Genomic DNA, 18,868 nt, shown 5'->3' with positions numbered 1-18,868 from the left:
ATGATCTCAACTCACTGCAACTTCCCCCTTGGGAGACGGAGAAATGCAGGCTAAAAGTTCAGTCACTGTTTTACTTAAAGTAAGAGAGTTAATTTTTTAGTGAGGCAATTGACTTAATGACTGGAACTTATTATTTTCTACTTTTTTCTACCTTTTTCAAATCTAGACTTCTACATTAAGAAAGAAAAACAAGATAAAACTAAACCTAATGTAAAAAAGAATGAAGTGAAAACAATGAAATAAAAATGAGAAAACTAAAAGAGAAAATTAATGGAAACAATATCTGATGTTTTGGAAAGATCACTTTTTTTTTTTTTTTGAGATGAAGTTTCACTCTTGTTCTCCAGGCTGGAGTGTAACAGCACAATCTTGGCTCACAGCAACCTCTTCCTCCAGGGTTCAAGTGGTTCTCCTGTCTCAGCCTTCTGAGTAGCTGGGATTACAGGCATGCACCACCACACCTAGCTAATTTTGTATTTTCAGTAGAAACTGGTTTTCTTCATGTTGATCAGGCTGGTCTCAAATTCCTGACCTCAGGTGATCCACCTGCCTCCACTTCCCAAAGTGCTGGGGATATAAGCATGAACCACTGTACCCTGCTGGAAAGATCAACTTTTATCCAATTCAAAGATGGATAAACATCTAGCCGGATCAGCAAACTACAAATAGAAGGAAACTTCCTCAAGCTGATAAATAGCGTCTTCAAAACCCTACACCTAGCATACCTTATGATAGAAGATAATGGTTTCCTCCTAAGACTGGAGACATTGCAGGAGGAGGAAATGTCCCCCTTATATTCGACATTTATGCTGGTGCTAGCAGGAAAATAAGGCAAGAAAAAGAAACAGAGGAATACTGATTAGAAAAGAAGTAAAATGGACTTTATTCACAGTGGCATAAATGTCTCTGCAGAAAATCCAAAGAAATCTACAAAATAGATAATAGAACAAATAAATGAATAGTTCAGCAAAGTCTAAAGATGCAAACTCAATAAACAAAAATAAACTACATTCCTACATTGTAACAACAGACAATTGGAAATTTAAGTTAAATATATAACACCATTTGCACAGATATCAAAAATATAAAATATGTGGGGATAAAATTAATGATATATGTGCAAAATTTGTACACTAAAAACTGTAAAACATTGCTGAGTACAAATTAAAGGAGATTGAATTTTCATCTAAGTGACAAAGTAATTCAAAAAAGAAAGAGAATCTTTTCAGCAAATGGTTCTGGAACAGTGGGATATTCATATTTTGAAAATTTTATGTTGATTTTTACCTTATCCCATATGCAAAGCTTTTATCAACATGAGCAAGAAACCTAAATAGGAGAGCTAAAACTTTAAAATATCTAGAAAGAAATGGGGTAATGTTTGTGATCTTGAGATAGGCAAAGATTTCATAGTGAAGGCACAAAACTCATAAATCATGGAAAAAGTGATAAATTTGACTTTATTTAAAAGGAATACTTTTGACATTTCAAAAATCTGTGAAAAAGTAAATAAGTCATAAACTGGGAAATAATATTTACAAAACATATATATAATGAAGGACTCATATCCAATATTTATTAATAATTCTTATCAGTCAATAATAGAAAACCCAATTAAAAATTGGCAAAGCATTGGACAAGTATGGCACCAAGGAAGACATATGATCAATATGTACATAAAAAGATGCTGAACATGATTAGTCGTTAGAGGAATGTAAGCTGAAACCATATGAGAGATCAATACATGTATAGTAGAATAGCTAAAATTAAAAGATAGACAATAACAAGTGGTGTTGATGGAAACTGAAACTCATATACCTACTTTGGAAAACAGTTTGATTGCATTTTTTTTTTCTTTTCTTTTTGAGATGAAGTCTTGCTACATTGCCCAGGCTATAGTTCAGTGGCACAATCTTGGCTCACTGCAACCTCTGCCTCCTAGGATCAAGTGATTCTCCTATATCAGCCTCCCAAATAGCTAGGATTACAGGTGCCCATCACCACACCCAGCTAATTTTTTTTGTACTTTTACTAGGGCAGGGCTTCACCATGTTGGCCAGGCTGATCTCAAACTCCGAACCTTGTGATCTGCCCATCTTGGCCTCTCAACGTGATGGGATTACAGGCATAAGCCACCACACCCAGTCTTGACACCTTTTGATAAAGATAAACATACTTACCTGATGCATCAATTCAATTTCTTGGAATTTATGCAAGAGAATACTTGTCCAGACTGGAATGCTTGTGTACAGCAGTTTCATTTATAATAGTCACACCCTAGCAACAAAAGTCCATTAACTCGCGATGGGATAGACAATTTCTGGTACAACATACAATAGGAATGGTACTCAGAAATAAAAGGGAATGAACTACTTACCTGCACAACAACTTGAGTGAATCTCAGCATTATTATAAATGTAATAAGCCAGAGACAAGACACTACATATGATACCATTTATATAAAACTCTATGAAAGGGGCTAGCCGTGGTGGCTCATGCCTGTAATCCCAGCACTTTGGGTGACTGAAGTGGGAGGATCACTTAAGCCCACGAGTTCAAGACCAGTCTGGGCAACATAATGAGACCTAGTCTCTACAAAAAATAAAATTAGCAGGGGATGATGGAGCATGACTTTAGCCCCAGGTACTTGGATGGCTAGGGCAGGAGGACCACTTGCAGTGGACCAAGTTTTCCCCACTGCACTCCAGCCTGGGCAACAGAGTGAGACCCTGTCTCAAAAACAATAAAAGTTTCATGAAAGGAAAAACTCTGTTGATATAAAGCAAATTAATGCTAGCCAGGGACCAGGGTCAGAAAACATAATAATTACAAAAGGGAAAAAAGAAAGATGATGGAAATGTTCCATAGCATGGTTGTCGTGGTGTTTATGTGATTGACTTTATGATCCTTTTGCTATGGAAATAATTTTAGATTATTTCCCTAAACTAGTCTGCCTACTTTTATCTTTGATCTCAAGCGAGTACTGACAGTTTCTGCCTGGATTGGGTAAGAGTCTTGATGGTAATTATCTTGTCCAAAAGAGAAGCTTCCTCAGTGCATCTTACATAAGTGAAAACTTTCTCTTCCTCTCCCACTGATCTCCATCAGTTAGAACATTGCCATGATTAATTCAGAGCTACGTGATGGCAGATCTGATGGCCTCATACGTCGGACAAGTAAGTTTTATTGAGTGAATGAGAAGGAAGTAAAGGAGAGATAAAATAAAATACAGGACAGCTTAAAAATGTGGACTCTTTACTTATGGTGAAAGTCTACTAGAGCAAGTGACGCATGGGGGAAGCATTCTGGAGCATTGTGGAAGACTACCAGAGCAAGTAGAGTTTTATTTCTGCAAGAGACGGTATAAGCTTGTGTATAAGAAGGTTTTGGGGGAGAATTTTATGCTGCATGTAGTATATCTCAATAAGGATGTTTTCAAAATGTACTTTCACCAAAAAAAAGTTGCTTAACACTTTTATCCAGAACAAAAAGTAAATGCTTTACTCTGGAAGGAGGCTTGATGATTGTGACTTAACGAGACTGAAATGAGTTAATTAGTAGAATGGAGGCTGATTAAGAATGAGTAAGACCTAGGAGATTCTATTAAAAATATGACAGAAAAGAAAACAATATAAAATACAAAATAAAAGCTGAGAGATATGAAAAATAGAAGTAGAAGTGCCACCTTCTATATAACAAGAATCTGAAATGGAGAGAGAGAGAAAAAGAATAGTCGATAGGAAATATTTGAAGAAATAATATTCAAATATTTATTCAATATCATTCATTTAAGTGATATTCAAATAATATCAAGTGTGCAAACAAAATAGATAAAAAAAAACATGCATCTTGGAACAATAGAGTGAAATAAAAATATACAAATTTAAAAAATAGAAGTAATAGGAGAAGTTAATGAAAAAGAGAAGAAATGAGAAAGATAAATCAAATGGTGGCTATTAGAGAAAACTATAGAACTAGATGTCTAAAAGTTTGTAAAAGAAGATACAATAAATAAAATATTAAAAAACTACAAATAATCACAAAACCCACAAATATTACAGTTAAATAAAACATTATGGAAATAATTTATTAATTATTATGGGGAAAACTCTGTTCCCTTAAAAATTTATATATTGAACCTCTAACCCCCGACCTCAGAATGTGACCTGATTTGGAGACAGTGTCTTTACCAAGTTAAAATGAGGTTGATAGGGTGGGCCGTAATTTAATATTGCTGGTGTTCTCATAAAAAGGAAAATTTAGAGACAGATTCATACCCAGGGAGAATGCCATCTTCAAGCCAAGGTGAAAGGCCCGGAACAGATTCTTTCCTCGCAGGCCTCACAAGGAACCCATCCTATCAACATCTTAATTTTAAACTTCTTGTCTCTAGAACTGCACAACAATACATTCCAGTTAATTTTAGCCACCTACTTTGCGACAGCTTGTTATGGCAGCCCTAGCAAACCAAAACACTAATGCATTTATAAATATGAAAAAAAGAACATAGATGTCTAAAAAATATAAAATGCCAATATGTAATGAGAATAAAGAATTATAGAATTGTAGAAATTAAAGATAAATAAATTGAAATGGCAGTTAAAATAATCTACCGATCTTTCAAGGAATAGCTAATTTTTCTATTGAACATCCTTCAAGAAATAGCAAAATGAGAAATTTACCCCGATTTAATAGACCTTTTGATTTTTAAACAAGGTCAGAACAAGACAAAAAGAAATAAATTCATTTTCTTATGAAATTAGAAGTAGAAATCCCAAGAAAATGTTTATTTACTATATACAACAAAGCTGTTAAAAATTCATATTCAAGTGGATTTATCTTAGGAATGCTTTGATTTCAGAAAATCAGTACAAGCTATCTCATTAAAACCTTTTGAAAGACCACACGATTATTCAGTAAGTGCATTTGATAATCATAAGAAAGCATTTGATAGCATTCAATGTCTATCTAAGTCCCTCTTGGGAAACAAGGAATAGAAAAACTCTTTCTTGAATTGCTAATGTTATATGTTAAATGTATACAGCATTTTTATAGTGCTTAATAATGAAAATTTAAACATTCCATTTAGGATTAAAAACAAGTAAAAAATGTTGACTGTAACTGCTACTGTTTGGTATAGTGTAGTGCAATGCTAAAGGTGATAACCAGAGATATAAGAAAACAGAAGGAAGTACAAAGGAAAAGGATTACAATGGAAGAGTTGTATCTGCAATATTTTCAGACAATTTGATTATATAAAAATAAGTACCAACTTAACGAGAAAACTATAAGAAATAATACCAGAGTTCAGCAAGGTTACTTAAAAGAGCACATTTAACAAAACCATACTATGTCTGTATACCAGAAGTGTTGTTTTTATTTAGTTTTTTCAGCTTTTTTTTGTTGTCACTGTGAGAATCGTAGGGATGACTTACAAGCTATTGCAAATATCACATGCCAGAACAAGAAAGAAGGACATGCATTTTAATTAAAAATAAAAACTGCTAAAGAGTTTTCCCAAATGCTCGTACATTTTTGTACTTCAACCAGTGGTGTATGTGTTTCGGCTGCTCTATATCCTAACACTTGACACTGGCAGTCTTTTTTGTTTTACTGCAAGTGGCACATAGTCATATTTCATTGTGGTTTTATTTTGCATTTTTCTTGTGACTAATAATATGGAACATCTTTTATGTACTTCTTGGTCACTTGTGTGTATTCTTTCATATTTGTTCAAGAATTTGGTTCATTTTTAAATCAAGTTGTTTGTACTCTATCTCTAAATTACAGACCTTTTAATATTTTAGGATACTAGTCTTTTTTGGTACATGTATTACAACTTTTTTCTCCCAGTCTGTACCTTAAATATTTATATTTATAACAGTGTCTTGTAACTTGAAATGATCAAAAGTTATAAATTTCTTTTTTTTTTTAATTAATTGAGATAGTCTCACTCTGTCTCAATTTACTCCCAGGCTGGAGTAAAGTGGTATTTCAATTACTGCAGCCGCCACATCCTGGGTTCAAGGGATTCTCTTGCCTCTGCCTCCCGAGTAGCTGGAATTACAGGTGCCCACCATCACGCCCAGGGAATTTTTCTTGTTTTTAGTAGAGATGGGGTGTCACCACGTTGGCCAGGCTAGTCTCGAATTCCTACCCTCAGGTGATCTGTCGGCCTTGGCCTCCCAAACTGCTGGGATTACAGGCATGAGCCACCATGCCTGGCCCTTAAACTTCAATTAGGTTCAATTTATCATTTTCTTTTAATTTTATACAGTATTTTCTCTGTTCTCTCTAAGACATCTTTACTAGTTCTCACAGTCACAAACAACTTATTTTGTTTTCTAGAAATTTTATAGTTTTAGGTTTTATGTTCAAGTCAAAGATATATCTTAACTAAATTTTGTAAAATGATGTTGTAGTATGGTAAAGTCTTTCTTTCTGTTATTTTCATACCTTTTGTGTAAGATGTGGCTTTGCTCATTACACTGCTTTGTTACCCTTGCAAAAATTATTTAACAATATATGTGTGTGTCAATTTCTGGACTCCTCATTGTGTTTCATCCATCTATACACCAATCTTTTCCCTCAAAACACGTTGTTTCATTATTGGAGTTTTATATTAAGTGTTACATTACTCTTTTGAGTGTCTGAAATTTGTGCAGTGGATTTTATCTTTTCCTCTTCCTTGTTCTTCATTTTTCTCTAATCTTGAAAAAAAAAGAAAACTCATTTTATATTTTCTCTTTAGCTATTGTTTCTCTTGATGTAAGATAAATTACCAAACTCTTCTTCTTATCAAATATTCTCTTTATAAACATCTTAGAATCTGGCTTCTCTCAATCCCTTCTTGAAATTGCTTTGTTACACATTATCTGTAGTCTGGTGATCATGAAAACTAATAACTTTTTTAGTTTTCATTCACTAAGTCTGCTTTAGGCTCTGAAGAAATAGAGAAACCTTATAACTTCTTTTTAAATTTTTCTTTCTTCACGTCCTCTTTTCTCTGTTCATATATATGCATATTTGAACATATGCATATATATGTACATGTATATATATATAAATACATGTAAAGCATATATGCATACAGGCTTGCATACTTGTGTGTGTATATATATATATACACAATATGTGTTTATGCACATATGCACTATATACATATATAGTCATGCACCACGGAACAATGTTTTGGTCAATGACAGATTGCATAATGACAGTGGTCCCATAAGATTGTAATGAAGCTGCCCTTAAAGGTGTTTCATTTTTGATCTTTTATGTGGTATTTTTACTGTACCTTTTCTATATTTAGGTATGCAAGTATTTAGCATTGTGTTATAATTGCCTACAGTAATTAGTACAATAACATACTATCCAGGTTTGTAGTCTAGAAGCAACAGTCTGTAATATATAGCTTAGGTGTAAGTAGGCTATACTGTTTAGGTTTGTGTAAGTACACTCTATGATGTTCACACAATGACAAAATCACCTAAAGGCACATTTCTCAAAATATCCCCCCATTGCTAAGCCATGCATATATATGTATATACACATATATATGTATATTATATGTATACACATATATAATATATATACATATATACATCTATATATGTACATATATATGTACACACTCATTCTTCCTAGATTGTTTCTACATCTAATAATGTATCAAATACAATAATTTTATCATTAATAGAATTATTATTTGTCCTTAACCTTATAGCTTTTCCATGAGTGGGAAATCCTGTGTGTTCTCTAATTTTTTCTGCTTACCACAAATAAATAAATTATGGTTTTTATATTGATAGTCTCTTGCTCAAACACACTCTTTCTGCCATGGCTTAAAGAATAAAGAAAAAAATATATCATTTAAAATCTTCTGTCATGACCATATGACTTTTTTTTTTTTTACTGTCTTCAATTTTATTGCCTTATATATCTGTTATAAACATTTATGCTCTTCATGGATCTTTTGATGATCTTTATGCTCTTTTGTTTACAATCCTCCATTCAAACTATTTCCAGCTTTTGAGTAACCTTTCCTTTCCTTCCTCATTCCCCTAAGACTAAGTGATTTCTCCACTCATCCTCTCTCCATCTGAACAGCTGTAGCAATCTTTTTATTTATTTATTTATTTTGGTACTTACCTTCCTTGCACTTTGTGATGGTTTTCTATTCTCTATTATTTTGAGATGTATATCCTTTTATTGAGAATTTTTTGATTAACAATTATGAGGGAGAAATACACTAGTAATAATATCCAGTCAGTGTTTATTTAGACATTTTATAATATGTGTTGATTTAATTTGCAGTTTACAAGATGAAGATTTACCTTGGTATGTGCTTCCTGATTATTATAGTGTTAATTTCTACAATAATAGGTGAGTGGTTTAACTCATACACTTTCTATGGTTCTTCACACCTGAGAGGTCCATTTCTATCTCAAGCTTAACTCCAAATCTCCCAGATCTGGAGTAATTAAAGGGTTTTGTAGTGAACTTGTCCTCAAGTTTTTACCAGTACAACAGGTTTTACCATAATCCTTGCCTCTTCCCAAAACACTCACAGTCTCACAATAGAATTATGTTCTTGACTTTATAGTTCTTGATATTTAAGAAAAATAATCTTCAATTCTCAGATGACCACTCGATGGCAAAAGCAATAGCTATGTTACTGAATTGCCAGGGGTTCAGTCTAGGTCCCATTGCTCACGGCACAGAAAGCCAATCCCAAAGACTATGACTATTGCCAGGGAAAAAGACTTTTTATTTGGAAGATGGCAACAGGGAGAATGGGAAATCAGTCTCAAATTCACTTACGCAGCTGACTAAAATTAGGGGTTCATACAGAAGGAAAGAAAGGTAACTATGTGTGAGAAAAGAAGAGTTAGGGAGCCATAAAAAGGAGGAGTGGGAGTTGATCAATAGGAATTATGGAGGGGTAGAAAAGAAGAGTGGATTAACAGAGAACAGGTGGTCAGTTAGGCAGTCATGACAGTGAGGAGTTGGGCATCTCATTATCTGGATGTGGTGATCTGGTGACTTTCAGTTTCTTGACACTATCTGGGAGGTCTAAGGGTCAGATTCCTAAAGAAAGAACTCAAATAAGACAAATGTAAGTTTCAAGCTTTAAGACCAGGAGGATCAATCTCTATATTTATTTTTTTTAGGACTTGTTACAGCTAATTTTCTTTTTAAGACGTTTGTGAATTTGTAAGCCAATGTTAAATACACTATATTCTGTTATTTGTATTTAATCCTCATTGGACTAGGACACAGATATAAGGAAATCCATTTACAGACAAAAATATATACAGGACAGAATGAGTAAGTTGCCTCTCACAAATAATAAATTCTGGACCTAGGATCAAAAACCTTGTCTGTATAACTGTAATCCATGATAAATTTTAAAAATCATGCAGCTGTACTTCCATAATTGTAGCATTCCTTTAATTTCTTTTTAATCAAGAGTAAGTTATGCCACTAACCATTGTTCTATAAAACATTTATTTATATTAGTTGAGAGGCAAAATTTTACCTCTACCCTCTCAGGATTTTGCTGCTGGGCCTGAGAATGAAATTGGCGCAAGACACATCAACTTCAGCAAAACACATTCATTTATTTAATATAAGTTTTATGTGACATGTATGTCTTACTTATGAAAGCCTAAAGATTCAGTTAGAGTTGAACATTTAGATAATTAATTAAACAAAAGGTAATAAATTATGAAAATGTGGCAAGGAAAAGGGGGTTGATCTAGGGTAACTAATTGGGTGGAAAAGTGACCAGAAAGATAAATGTTAGTTTAACCAACGTTGTTTGTACACATTTCCTTTGGCCTCAACTACCTATCCTTGGTTATAAGACTCTTACTTTCCTTCTGGTATAGAGAGGCTATCTTTCACGTAGGTATTTTGTCTCCTGCTTGTAAGAAAAAGAAGGAAGTTCAGAGTGTTTTGTCTTGCATCTGCTGTTTTATAAGTGCCTTTAACTCAAAATAGTCTATATGCTAGAGTGACATATTTCAGGGCATCATGTTCTGAACTCCTTTACTATCATATTAAGTTAAATGAAAAAATGAAGAAATAATGGCGTATGTGACTTGTTGCAAGATTGTCTCATTGTAGGAGTTGCAATATTTGTAAAAATGAAGTTGTTAAACTTCCTCTGGGAACTATGGGTTTATTTTGTGAAATGGATCCAAAGGTGGAATTTAATTATGGCCAAATAGCCCTCAGCACTTGATTTTCAATATTGAAAATGTTTTGCTTAATTTAGCACTTAAATTTGGCTAAGTTAGTGCTTAGCACTGCTGATTCTTGTTTGTTTTGGTTTGGTTTGCTTTGGTTTTGGTCATTCTCAAGAATACTGATAGTTTATAGTCTCTTCTGTCACTGTAGTATTAGAGCTTAATGTTATTGGTGTCTAAATAGCTGGAAGTTAAATGTAGACAAGAGTTTCTACAAAAAGTTTTTTATATTTGTTTACCCATTGATTAAAAAGAGCAGAAGGACAAAAGAAGATATTTATGTGGCCAACAAACATATGAAAAAAAGCTCATCATCACTGGTCATTAGAGAAATGCAAATCAAAACCACAATGAGATACCATCTCAGATCAGTCAGAATTGTGATTATTAAAAAGTCAGGAAACAATAGATGCTGGCAAGGCTGTGGAGAAATAGGAACACTTTTACACTGTTGGTGGGAGTGTAAATTAGTACCATCATTGTGGAAGACAATATGGCAATTCCTCAAGGATCTAGAACCAGAAATACCATTTGACCCAGCAATCCCATTACTGGGTATATACCCAAAGGATTATAAGTCATTCTACTCTAAAGACACATGCACATAGATGTTTACTGCAGCCCTATTTACAATAGCAAAGACTTGGAACCAAGTCAAATGTCCATCAATGATAGACTGGATAAAGAAAATATGGCATGTATATACCATGGAATACTATGTAGCCATAAAAAAGAATGAATTAATGTCCTTTGCAGGGACATTGATGAAGCTGAAAGCCATCATCCTCAGCAAACTAACACAGGAACAGAAAAACAAACACTGCATGTTCTTACTCACAAGTGGGAGTTGAATAATGAAAATGCATGGACACAGGGAGGGGAACATCACACACCAGGCCCTGTCAAAGGGTAGTGGGTAAGGGGAGAGAGAGCATTAGGACTAATAGCTAATGCATGCAGGACTTAAAACCAGATGATGGGTTGATAGGTGCAGCAAACCACCATGGCACATGTATACCTATGTAACAAACCTGCATGTTCCGCAGGTGTATCCCAGAACTGAAAGTAAAAATTTGAATTAAAAAAGAGCAGAAAGAAAGAGAGTTGAAACACAATATGTTTTATACCCTGTGTAGTAGCGTGTATCCACTTCTGAGCACTACAACAGCAACAACAACAAAAATACATCATGGTGGAGTAGAGAGTGCAGGCTTTGGAGTTGGCCCTACATTTAAGTTTGCCCTACATGAGTAGCACCATTTCTCAAAATAGAAGCCAGGAAAATAGAAAAAAAAAAAAAGCATATACTGCTTGATCACTAAATGATCTTCCTTACAGATGGGGGAAGCTAATTAATCTTCATTCGAGGGGTGAAGCTAATTTACAGACCTCAAACCATGGAAGCAAAAAATAAAATTAATACAGTAGAATGAGTAGAAACACTTTTTAAATTATGCTTTATCTTATCATTTCTTTCTTTTTTTTTCAGTCATATGCTCAAAACGTGCTAAACCTGTGGCATGTTCAGAGGGCTGGCTTGGAATAAGAGATAAGTGTTTCTATTTTTCTGATGATACCAGAAATTGGACAGCCAGTAAAATGTTTTGCAGTTTACAGAAATCAGAACTTGCTCAGATTGATACACAAAAAGATATGGTAAGAAAACAGAAAAGTCTTCAGTAATTTCAGAGATTAAGTTTTTATAAAAAGATAATAAAAGCAATAATAGCTAATACTATAATACAACTGAACCTTGAACAATATGGGTTTGAACAGTGTGGATCCACTTATACACGGATTTTCTTCCCTCTGCCACCCTTGAGACACCAAGAGCAACCCCTCCTCTTCTTCCCCCTCCTCAGCCTACTCAATATGAAAACAATGAGGATGAAGACACTTAGGATGCTTCACTTCCACTTCATGAATAGCAAATAAATTTTCTCTTCTTTATGATTCCTTAATACCGTCTTTTCTCTAGCTTTGTTTTTGGTAAGAATACAGCATATAATTCAAATAACATAGAAAATATGTGTTAATTTACTTTTATATTATCAGTAAGACTTCCAGTCAATGGTAGGCTACTAGTGGCTACGTTTTCTGTTTTTGTTTTCTTTTTAAGAAAGGGTCTCACTCTGTTGCCTAGGCTGGAGTGCAGTGGTGCAATCTCAGTTCACTGCAGCATTGAAATCCTGGGCTCAAGCAATCCTCCCACCTCAGCCTCCTGAGTAGTTGGGACTACAGGTGCACACCACACTGACTAATTTTGTTTATTTTTTGTAGAGATGAGGTCTCACTACATTGGTCAGACTGATCTCAAACTGGGCTCAAGAAAGCCTCCTTCCTTAGCCTCCCAAAGTGCTATAATTAGCTTGAGCTACCATGCCCAGCGTCGTTGACTTTTTGAGGAGTCAAAAGTTATATATGACTTTTGACTGCACAGGGGGTCAGTGCCCCTAACTGCCACATTGTTTAAGTCAACTGTATATGACAATATGTGCTAAACAGTGTTCTAAGCACTGAAACTTATGTAATCTTCTAGTAACACCCATGAAGGAGTTATATAACTCTCCCTACTTTAAAGAGGGAAAAGTGGGTCACAGAAATATTATGTAACCCAGCCAATGTTACAGCCATAATTTGTTGAGCTGGGATTTGAACCCAGGCAAGATGACTAGTGATGCCATGTCCTTTACCACAATGCGTACTGTTTCTGTATCTAAATGTCTTCATTAAATGTTCTTAGATTATTAAGTAGATTATTTTTTAAACCATTTCAATTTGCATTCTACCAAGCATAGACTGAAAAAAATAAAATACAGCTCTTGAAATTTAGAGACAAGGATATGAAGGAAATATGTGCACTCTGAAGAAGCGAGTGAATTAATGGAAGTGAAGAAGGTGACACGTGGACTCTAGGGACACAGAGTAAGAAAATAGACTAGTTAGTTTTTAAAGAAAAGCTGGGGATTGGGGAGTGGGCAAGATTGCCGGCTAGAAGTAGTTGGTGTGCACAGCTTTCACGGAGAGGAACTGAAGGTGTAAGTAAATACAGCACTTTCAACTGAAACATCCAGGGTACATACAACGGAACTCATCATGGAAACAACTCAACCCATGGACAATGGAGAAAAGCAAGGCAGGCAGATGGCCAACCTGGGAATGACACAGAGCCAGGGGAACCTCTCCTTGCCCAGGGAAGTGGTGAGTGAATGTCCAACCCCAGGATTCCATGCTGCTCCCATGGATCTTTGCAACCCTCAGGTCAGGAGATCCCCTTGTGAACCAACTCCACCAGGGCCTTCAGTCTGACAGAGCTACCTGGAGCCTCAGAAGAGCAGCCACTCAGGCACATGCAGAGACCTGGGAGCCTTAGCCAGGCTTGCCAGGCTTCCTAGCAAAAGTAGTTGCAACTCCAGCAAAGAGGGAGGTTATACACTACCTTACATGTCCCTAATAAAGGGGTTGAATCCAGGGGACTGAGCAGTGACATTCTGCAGGACCCACTTCCATGGCATCTCACAGGATAGGACCTACTGTCTTGGAATTTTAGCCAGCCATCAATAACAGCATTGCACCTCCCTAAGACAGCTCCTAGAGGGAAATGTGGGCCTCCATCTTTGCTGTTTGGGTGACTTAGCCATCCAGCCTTCAGGCTTTGGAGAGTCCATGTTGACCAGGGGCAGAAGTGGCCCCAAATACAGCACAGCTGCTCTACAAAAAAAGTGGCCAGACTGCTCTTATAAGTGGTTACCCAATCCCATTCCTCCTCACTGGGCAGGATATCCAATCAGGGTCACTAGCCACTTCTTTCAGGTGTGTTCGGGCCAGCAATAGGTGTGTACCTGCCTGACACAGAGCTCACAGAGGTGGGGGCAGGCCACCATCTTTGCTGTTTTGCAGCTTTCACCATTGGTACCTACAGGTATTGGAAAATCCGAGGTGAATAGGGACTGGAGATGGCCGCCACCATGCCACAGCAGCCCTATGAAAAAGTGGCCAGGCTATTACATGGGTGCCCATCTCCTTGTCTCTTTACTAGGAGGGTCCTCCAGGTTTCAGCCTCCAGCCACCCCTCTCAAGAGCTGTCAAGCCAGTAGCAGCTCTGGAATGTCCTGGACAGAGCCTCCAGGGGCAATGAAAACCTCTCTGCCACTGCCTCTGCCCTGGAACCACCCTTGCTGCCGTCAGACTAATGAAGGAGCAAAGACTCTAAGTCTCTTATCCATGCCTCCAGTAAGTCGCAGGAGAGGCCAGTCCGTCTTCACAGGCTCTGCCCACCCACCTTGACCAGACGTGGAACCCCCAGCTTGGGCCCACAGTGCAGACTCTCCATCCTAGGCTGATTGCACTGAATGATTACTTACTTGCATCTCTCTGGAGTGAAGCTCCCAGGAGAAAAGCAATAGACTTGGCCTTAACCACTACTGAGATCCCTTCCATTGCTGCCTCAAAGTTAGGGAGGAAATATAAACACTGAGATCACCCAAGAGCTGCAGTGGGCGGCCTAGGAGTGCCAGGCCACAATCTATAGGCATCACTCACCCCTATGAAAACATACATAAAAGAGGTCTGTTGACAGTACTAAATATGCACTGCAGTTAAAGTAACACCCACATGCAGAGATGAGATAATTAATGCAAGAACTCCAGTAACTCACATAGCCAGAGTGTCATATGTTCTCTAAACAACTGCACCCGTTCTCCAACAAGAGTTCTAACCAGCCTGAATTGACTGGTTAACAGTTGAATGATACTGAGGGACAGAAATTCAATGCTATTCCTATCAAACTACCAATGACATTCTTCACAAAACTAGAAAAAAATATTTTAGAATTCATATGGAATCATAAAAGAGCCCAAATAGCCAAGACAATCCTACACAAAAAGAACAAAGCTGGGAGCATCATGTTATCTGACTGCAAACTATACTGCAGGGCTTCAGTAACCAAAGCAACGTGGTACTGGTACAAAAACAGGCACATAGACCAATGGAACAGAATAGAGAGCCCAGAAATAAGGTCACACATCTATGACCATCTCATCTTTCACAAAGCTGACAAAAACAAGCAATAGGAAAAGAACTCCCTATTTAATCAATTGTGCTGGATAACTGGCTAGCCATATGCAAAAGATTAGAAGCAGGACTCCTTTCTTATACCATATACAAAGGTCAATTCTACATGTAAAACCCAAAACTATAAAAAGCCTAGAAGAAAACCTAAGCAATACCATCCTGGACATTGAAACAGGGAAATTTCATGACAACAACAACAAAAGCAATGGTGAAAAAAAAATTGCAAAAATTGACAAGTGGTATCTAATTAAATGTAAGAGCTTCTGCACAGCAAAGGAAACTATTAACACAGTAAACAGACAAACTGCAGAATGAGAGAAAATTTTTGCAAGCTATGCATCTGCCAAAACAAAGGAACTTAAACAAATTTACAAGACAAAAACAACCCTATTAAAATTGGGCAAAGGACATAAACAGGCACTTTTTAAAAGAAGACACACATGCCGCCAACAAACATATGAAAAAAGGCTCAACATCACTGACAATTAGAGAAAAGCAAATCGGAACAACAATGAGATATCATCTCACACCAGTCAGAATGGATATTAATAAAAAGCCAAAAAAACTACAGATGCTGGTGAGGTTGCAGAACAAAGAGAACACTTATACACTGTTGGTGGAAGTGAAAATAAGTTCCACTACTGTGGAAAGCAGTGTGGCAATTCCTCAAAGAGCTAAAAGCAGAACCACAATGGTTGCAGTGGTGTTTACATGATTGACTTTATAATTCTTTTGTTATGGATGAATTCATTGTTTTGAAAGTCTTCTCTTAACTAATAAGTCTACTTTTATCTTTGATCTAAAATTACTACTGACAGGATTGGATAAGACTCATATTTAATTAGTTAATTGCTTAATACATAAGTTTGTTCAGTACTTATGTAAATGATGTATGTAAAAAACTTTCTGGTCCTCTCCTATTGATCTCAATTAGCACATTGCTGTGATTAACCTAGAACTATGTGATGACAGACATGACAGATATAATTGTTGGTTAATGGTTCAATACCTGGGTGATGAAATAATCTGTAATACAAACCTTCATGACACAAGTTCACCTATGTAACAAACCTTCACATATACCCCAGAACCTAAAATAAAAGTTAAAGAACAAAAAGCTGATGAAGAGCTTTGTGGTTCAATAGCAAAAAACCAATAGAGGAATGACTAAACCCATCACTTAATATATTTTGTTCAGTAAATTATATTCATATAGAAGTTAGTTTCATATCTGATTATGTAAAAAATACGATATCAGTGACATTCATATTATAGTATATAATCAAAGTAATTTATCATTGGGTTTTTCTATTCTAATACCACTTACACTTTCCATTAAACTCCTCCCCCTGCAATCCCTCTTCTATGATTTTTGGAAGAGTGCCTGTGCACACAAAAATATATATAAACATTAGTTCTCTGTCATCCTTGAAGAAGATCTGTATCAGATCTCATAGAACTTGCTAAGGTTTTATATTGTCATCTAGGCAAATTTAACATCATATTAATTGATAGCCTATGTCATTCAATCTGTGACTAGAACATATTAATGGTTTAGGAATTTGAACTTGAAGGAAATAAACTCAAATATGGTTTTCTCATTAATTTTCAACTAGAGACATGGAATTTACCTTTAAAGATAATCAGAGTGTAGCTCAGCATCAATTACTTGATTATAGCCCAACTATTTGGAGATACTTAAGATGCAGAAAAGCAAAATGAAAATCTTTCTGATAAAACTAACAAATATCAACATCTGTGCCGTTTGTTATTTTAGAAGCCTCAGGGAAGACAAATTAGAATGTGAATCCTAAAAGATGGAATAATTGGGGTGGGAAGCATGTTAAGCAATGTACTGTAACATATTAAGTAATTGATGATTCCCTTTGCTTTGTGAAAGGAATTTTTGAAGAGGTTTGCAGGAATGGCTATGTACTGGATTGGACTAAGCAGGAAACCAGAAGATTATTGGAAATGGACAAATGGCACCACATTCAATAATTGGTGAGTTTCCAATGTATTAGGAATGTTCTTATTCTGATGTTGCATAAAAATTTTTAAACCATTTTCAGTTGTATTAATATAAACAAATCTTTCTCTATTCTATGTGTAATTAACTTTTCAGTCTTCTATCTATGACATGGGCCCTTTCACACTGAAGCACACACTAGAGTAACCCATTTTCTTCTCACCTTGTTAAATAACACATGGCAAAATTTTCCATTTCTATTTTTGTTATTTTATCTTTATTGTCAAGCTCTTGCTTTACAATAAGCTCTTGCTTGACAATAAGAGCTCTTTTGCTAATTCAAATTCAACCATTCTGCCAATTTTAAACCCAAACTCATGTATTACTTGTACCTCTTTCCAGCTAATTAAGTTTATATAAGATCTCTTTGTCTTTAAAGAGTTAAGGACCTTATAATTGTCTTTAATATTTCAAATGTCTGCCACAATGAATAGTATTTATTTTTATTTATTTATTGCTTATTTTATTTATTTTTATTTCTGTAAACATTTCCTGAGTGAATTAAAATTGTTAAAAGTGTTTCTTGGGATGAAACAGTTAAAGATTGTGTAGTTGTCTTTAGCTTTCCAAATGTTCATCATAAGCAATATTGTATTTATTTTTTAAATTTTTGATTATTTTTTATTAGTTTACTTATTTTTTATTTATTTATATAACTGTTTCTTGGATACATATGTATTTTTGCCTTATTATTTTAATTAAGTGCTAGATAAGAAAAACAACCAACAATATAAATATTGAAATATGCAAGACAGGACAAATTGTATTTATAAATAAGTAAAGATTTGGTTATCAACAAAGAAAACTAATTTAAAAACTATATATATATATAATTTTACTGTAAGTTCTGGGATACAAGTTCAGAATGTGTAGATTTGTTACATAGGCAAGTATGTGCCATAGTGGATTGCTGCACCTATCAACCCATCATCTAGTTTTTAAGCCCCACATGCATTAGCTATTTGTCCTAATGCTCTCCCTCCCCTCACCCCCTCAACTCCCTGACAGGCCTGGGTTTGTGTTATTCCTCTCCAGGTGTCCATGTGTTCTCATTGTTCAACTCCCACTTATGAGTGAGAATATCCAGTGTTTGGTTTTCTGTTCCTGTGTTAGTTTGCTGAGGATGATGGCTTCCAGATTTATCCATGTCCCTGCAAAGGACAAGAACTCATTCCTTTTTATGGCTGCATAGTATTCTGTGGTACCACTATGTATCACATTTTCTTTAACCAGTCTATCATTGATAGCCCATTTGGGTTGATTTCATGTCTTTGCTATTGTAAACAGTGCTGCAATAAATATATGTGTCTATGTGTCTTTATAATAGAATAATTTGTATTCCTTTGGGAATATATCTAGTAATGGGATTGCTGGGTCAAATGGTATTTTTGGTTCTATATGGTTGAGGAATCATCACACTGTCTTCCACAATGGTTGAACTAACTTACATTCCCACTAACAGCGTAAAAGCATTCCTATCTCTCCACATCATCACCAGCATCTATGGTTTCTT

The 18,868-nt window shown here is 35.5% G+C and overlaps 1 protein-coding gene across 1 annotated transcript; it reads left to right on the top strand.

The window, feature by feature from the left end:
- The first annotated feature begins 3,121 nt into the window (after positions 1-3,121).
- On the top strand, positions 3,122-17,334 carry CLEC2A (C-type lectin domain family 2 member A). The gene is made up of 5 exons (XM_012477041.2): positions 3,122-3,167; positions 4,266-4,288; positions 8,325-8,385; positions 11,743-11,909; positions 17,227-17,334. Exons 1-5 carry the CDS (start codon positions 3,122-3,124, stop codon positions 17,332-17,334), a joined length of 405 nt encoding a protein of 134 aa, XP_012332464.2.
- The last annotated feature ends 1,534 nt before the right edge of the window (positions 17,335-18,868 follow it).

Source organism: Aotus nancymaae, unplaced genomic scaffold (genome assembly GCF_030222135.1).
Source record: "Aotus nancymaae isolate 86718 unplaced genomic scaffold, 86718_ANA_hifiasm-v0.15.2.pri h1tg000016l, whole genome shotgun sequence".
Lineage (NCBI taxonomy): Eukaryota > Metazoa > Chordata > Mammalia > Primates > Aotidae > Aotus > Aotus nancymaae.
The sequence above is the reverse complement of the archived record's forward strand: the minus strand, read 5'-3'. Positions and strand labels throughout refer to the sequence as shown.

Bases quoted from the DNA above. Each gene is read 5' to 3' on its own strand.
- CLEC2A (XM_012477041.2), top strand. From the start codon at position 3,122: ATGATTAATTCAGAGCTACGTGATGGCAGATCTGATGGCCTCATAC. The intron at 3,168-4,265 runs GTCGGACAAGTA...GAAAATTTAGAG, and splicing joins CAGATCTGATGGCCTCATAC to ACAGATTCATACCCAGGGAG. The intron at 4,289-8,324 runs GCCATCTTCAAG...GCAGTTTACAAG, and splicing joins GATTCATACCCAGGGAGAAT to ATGAAGATTTACCTTGGTAT.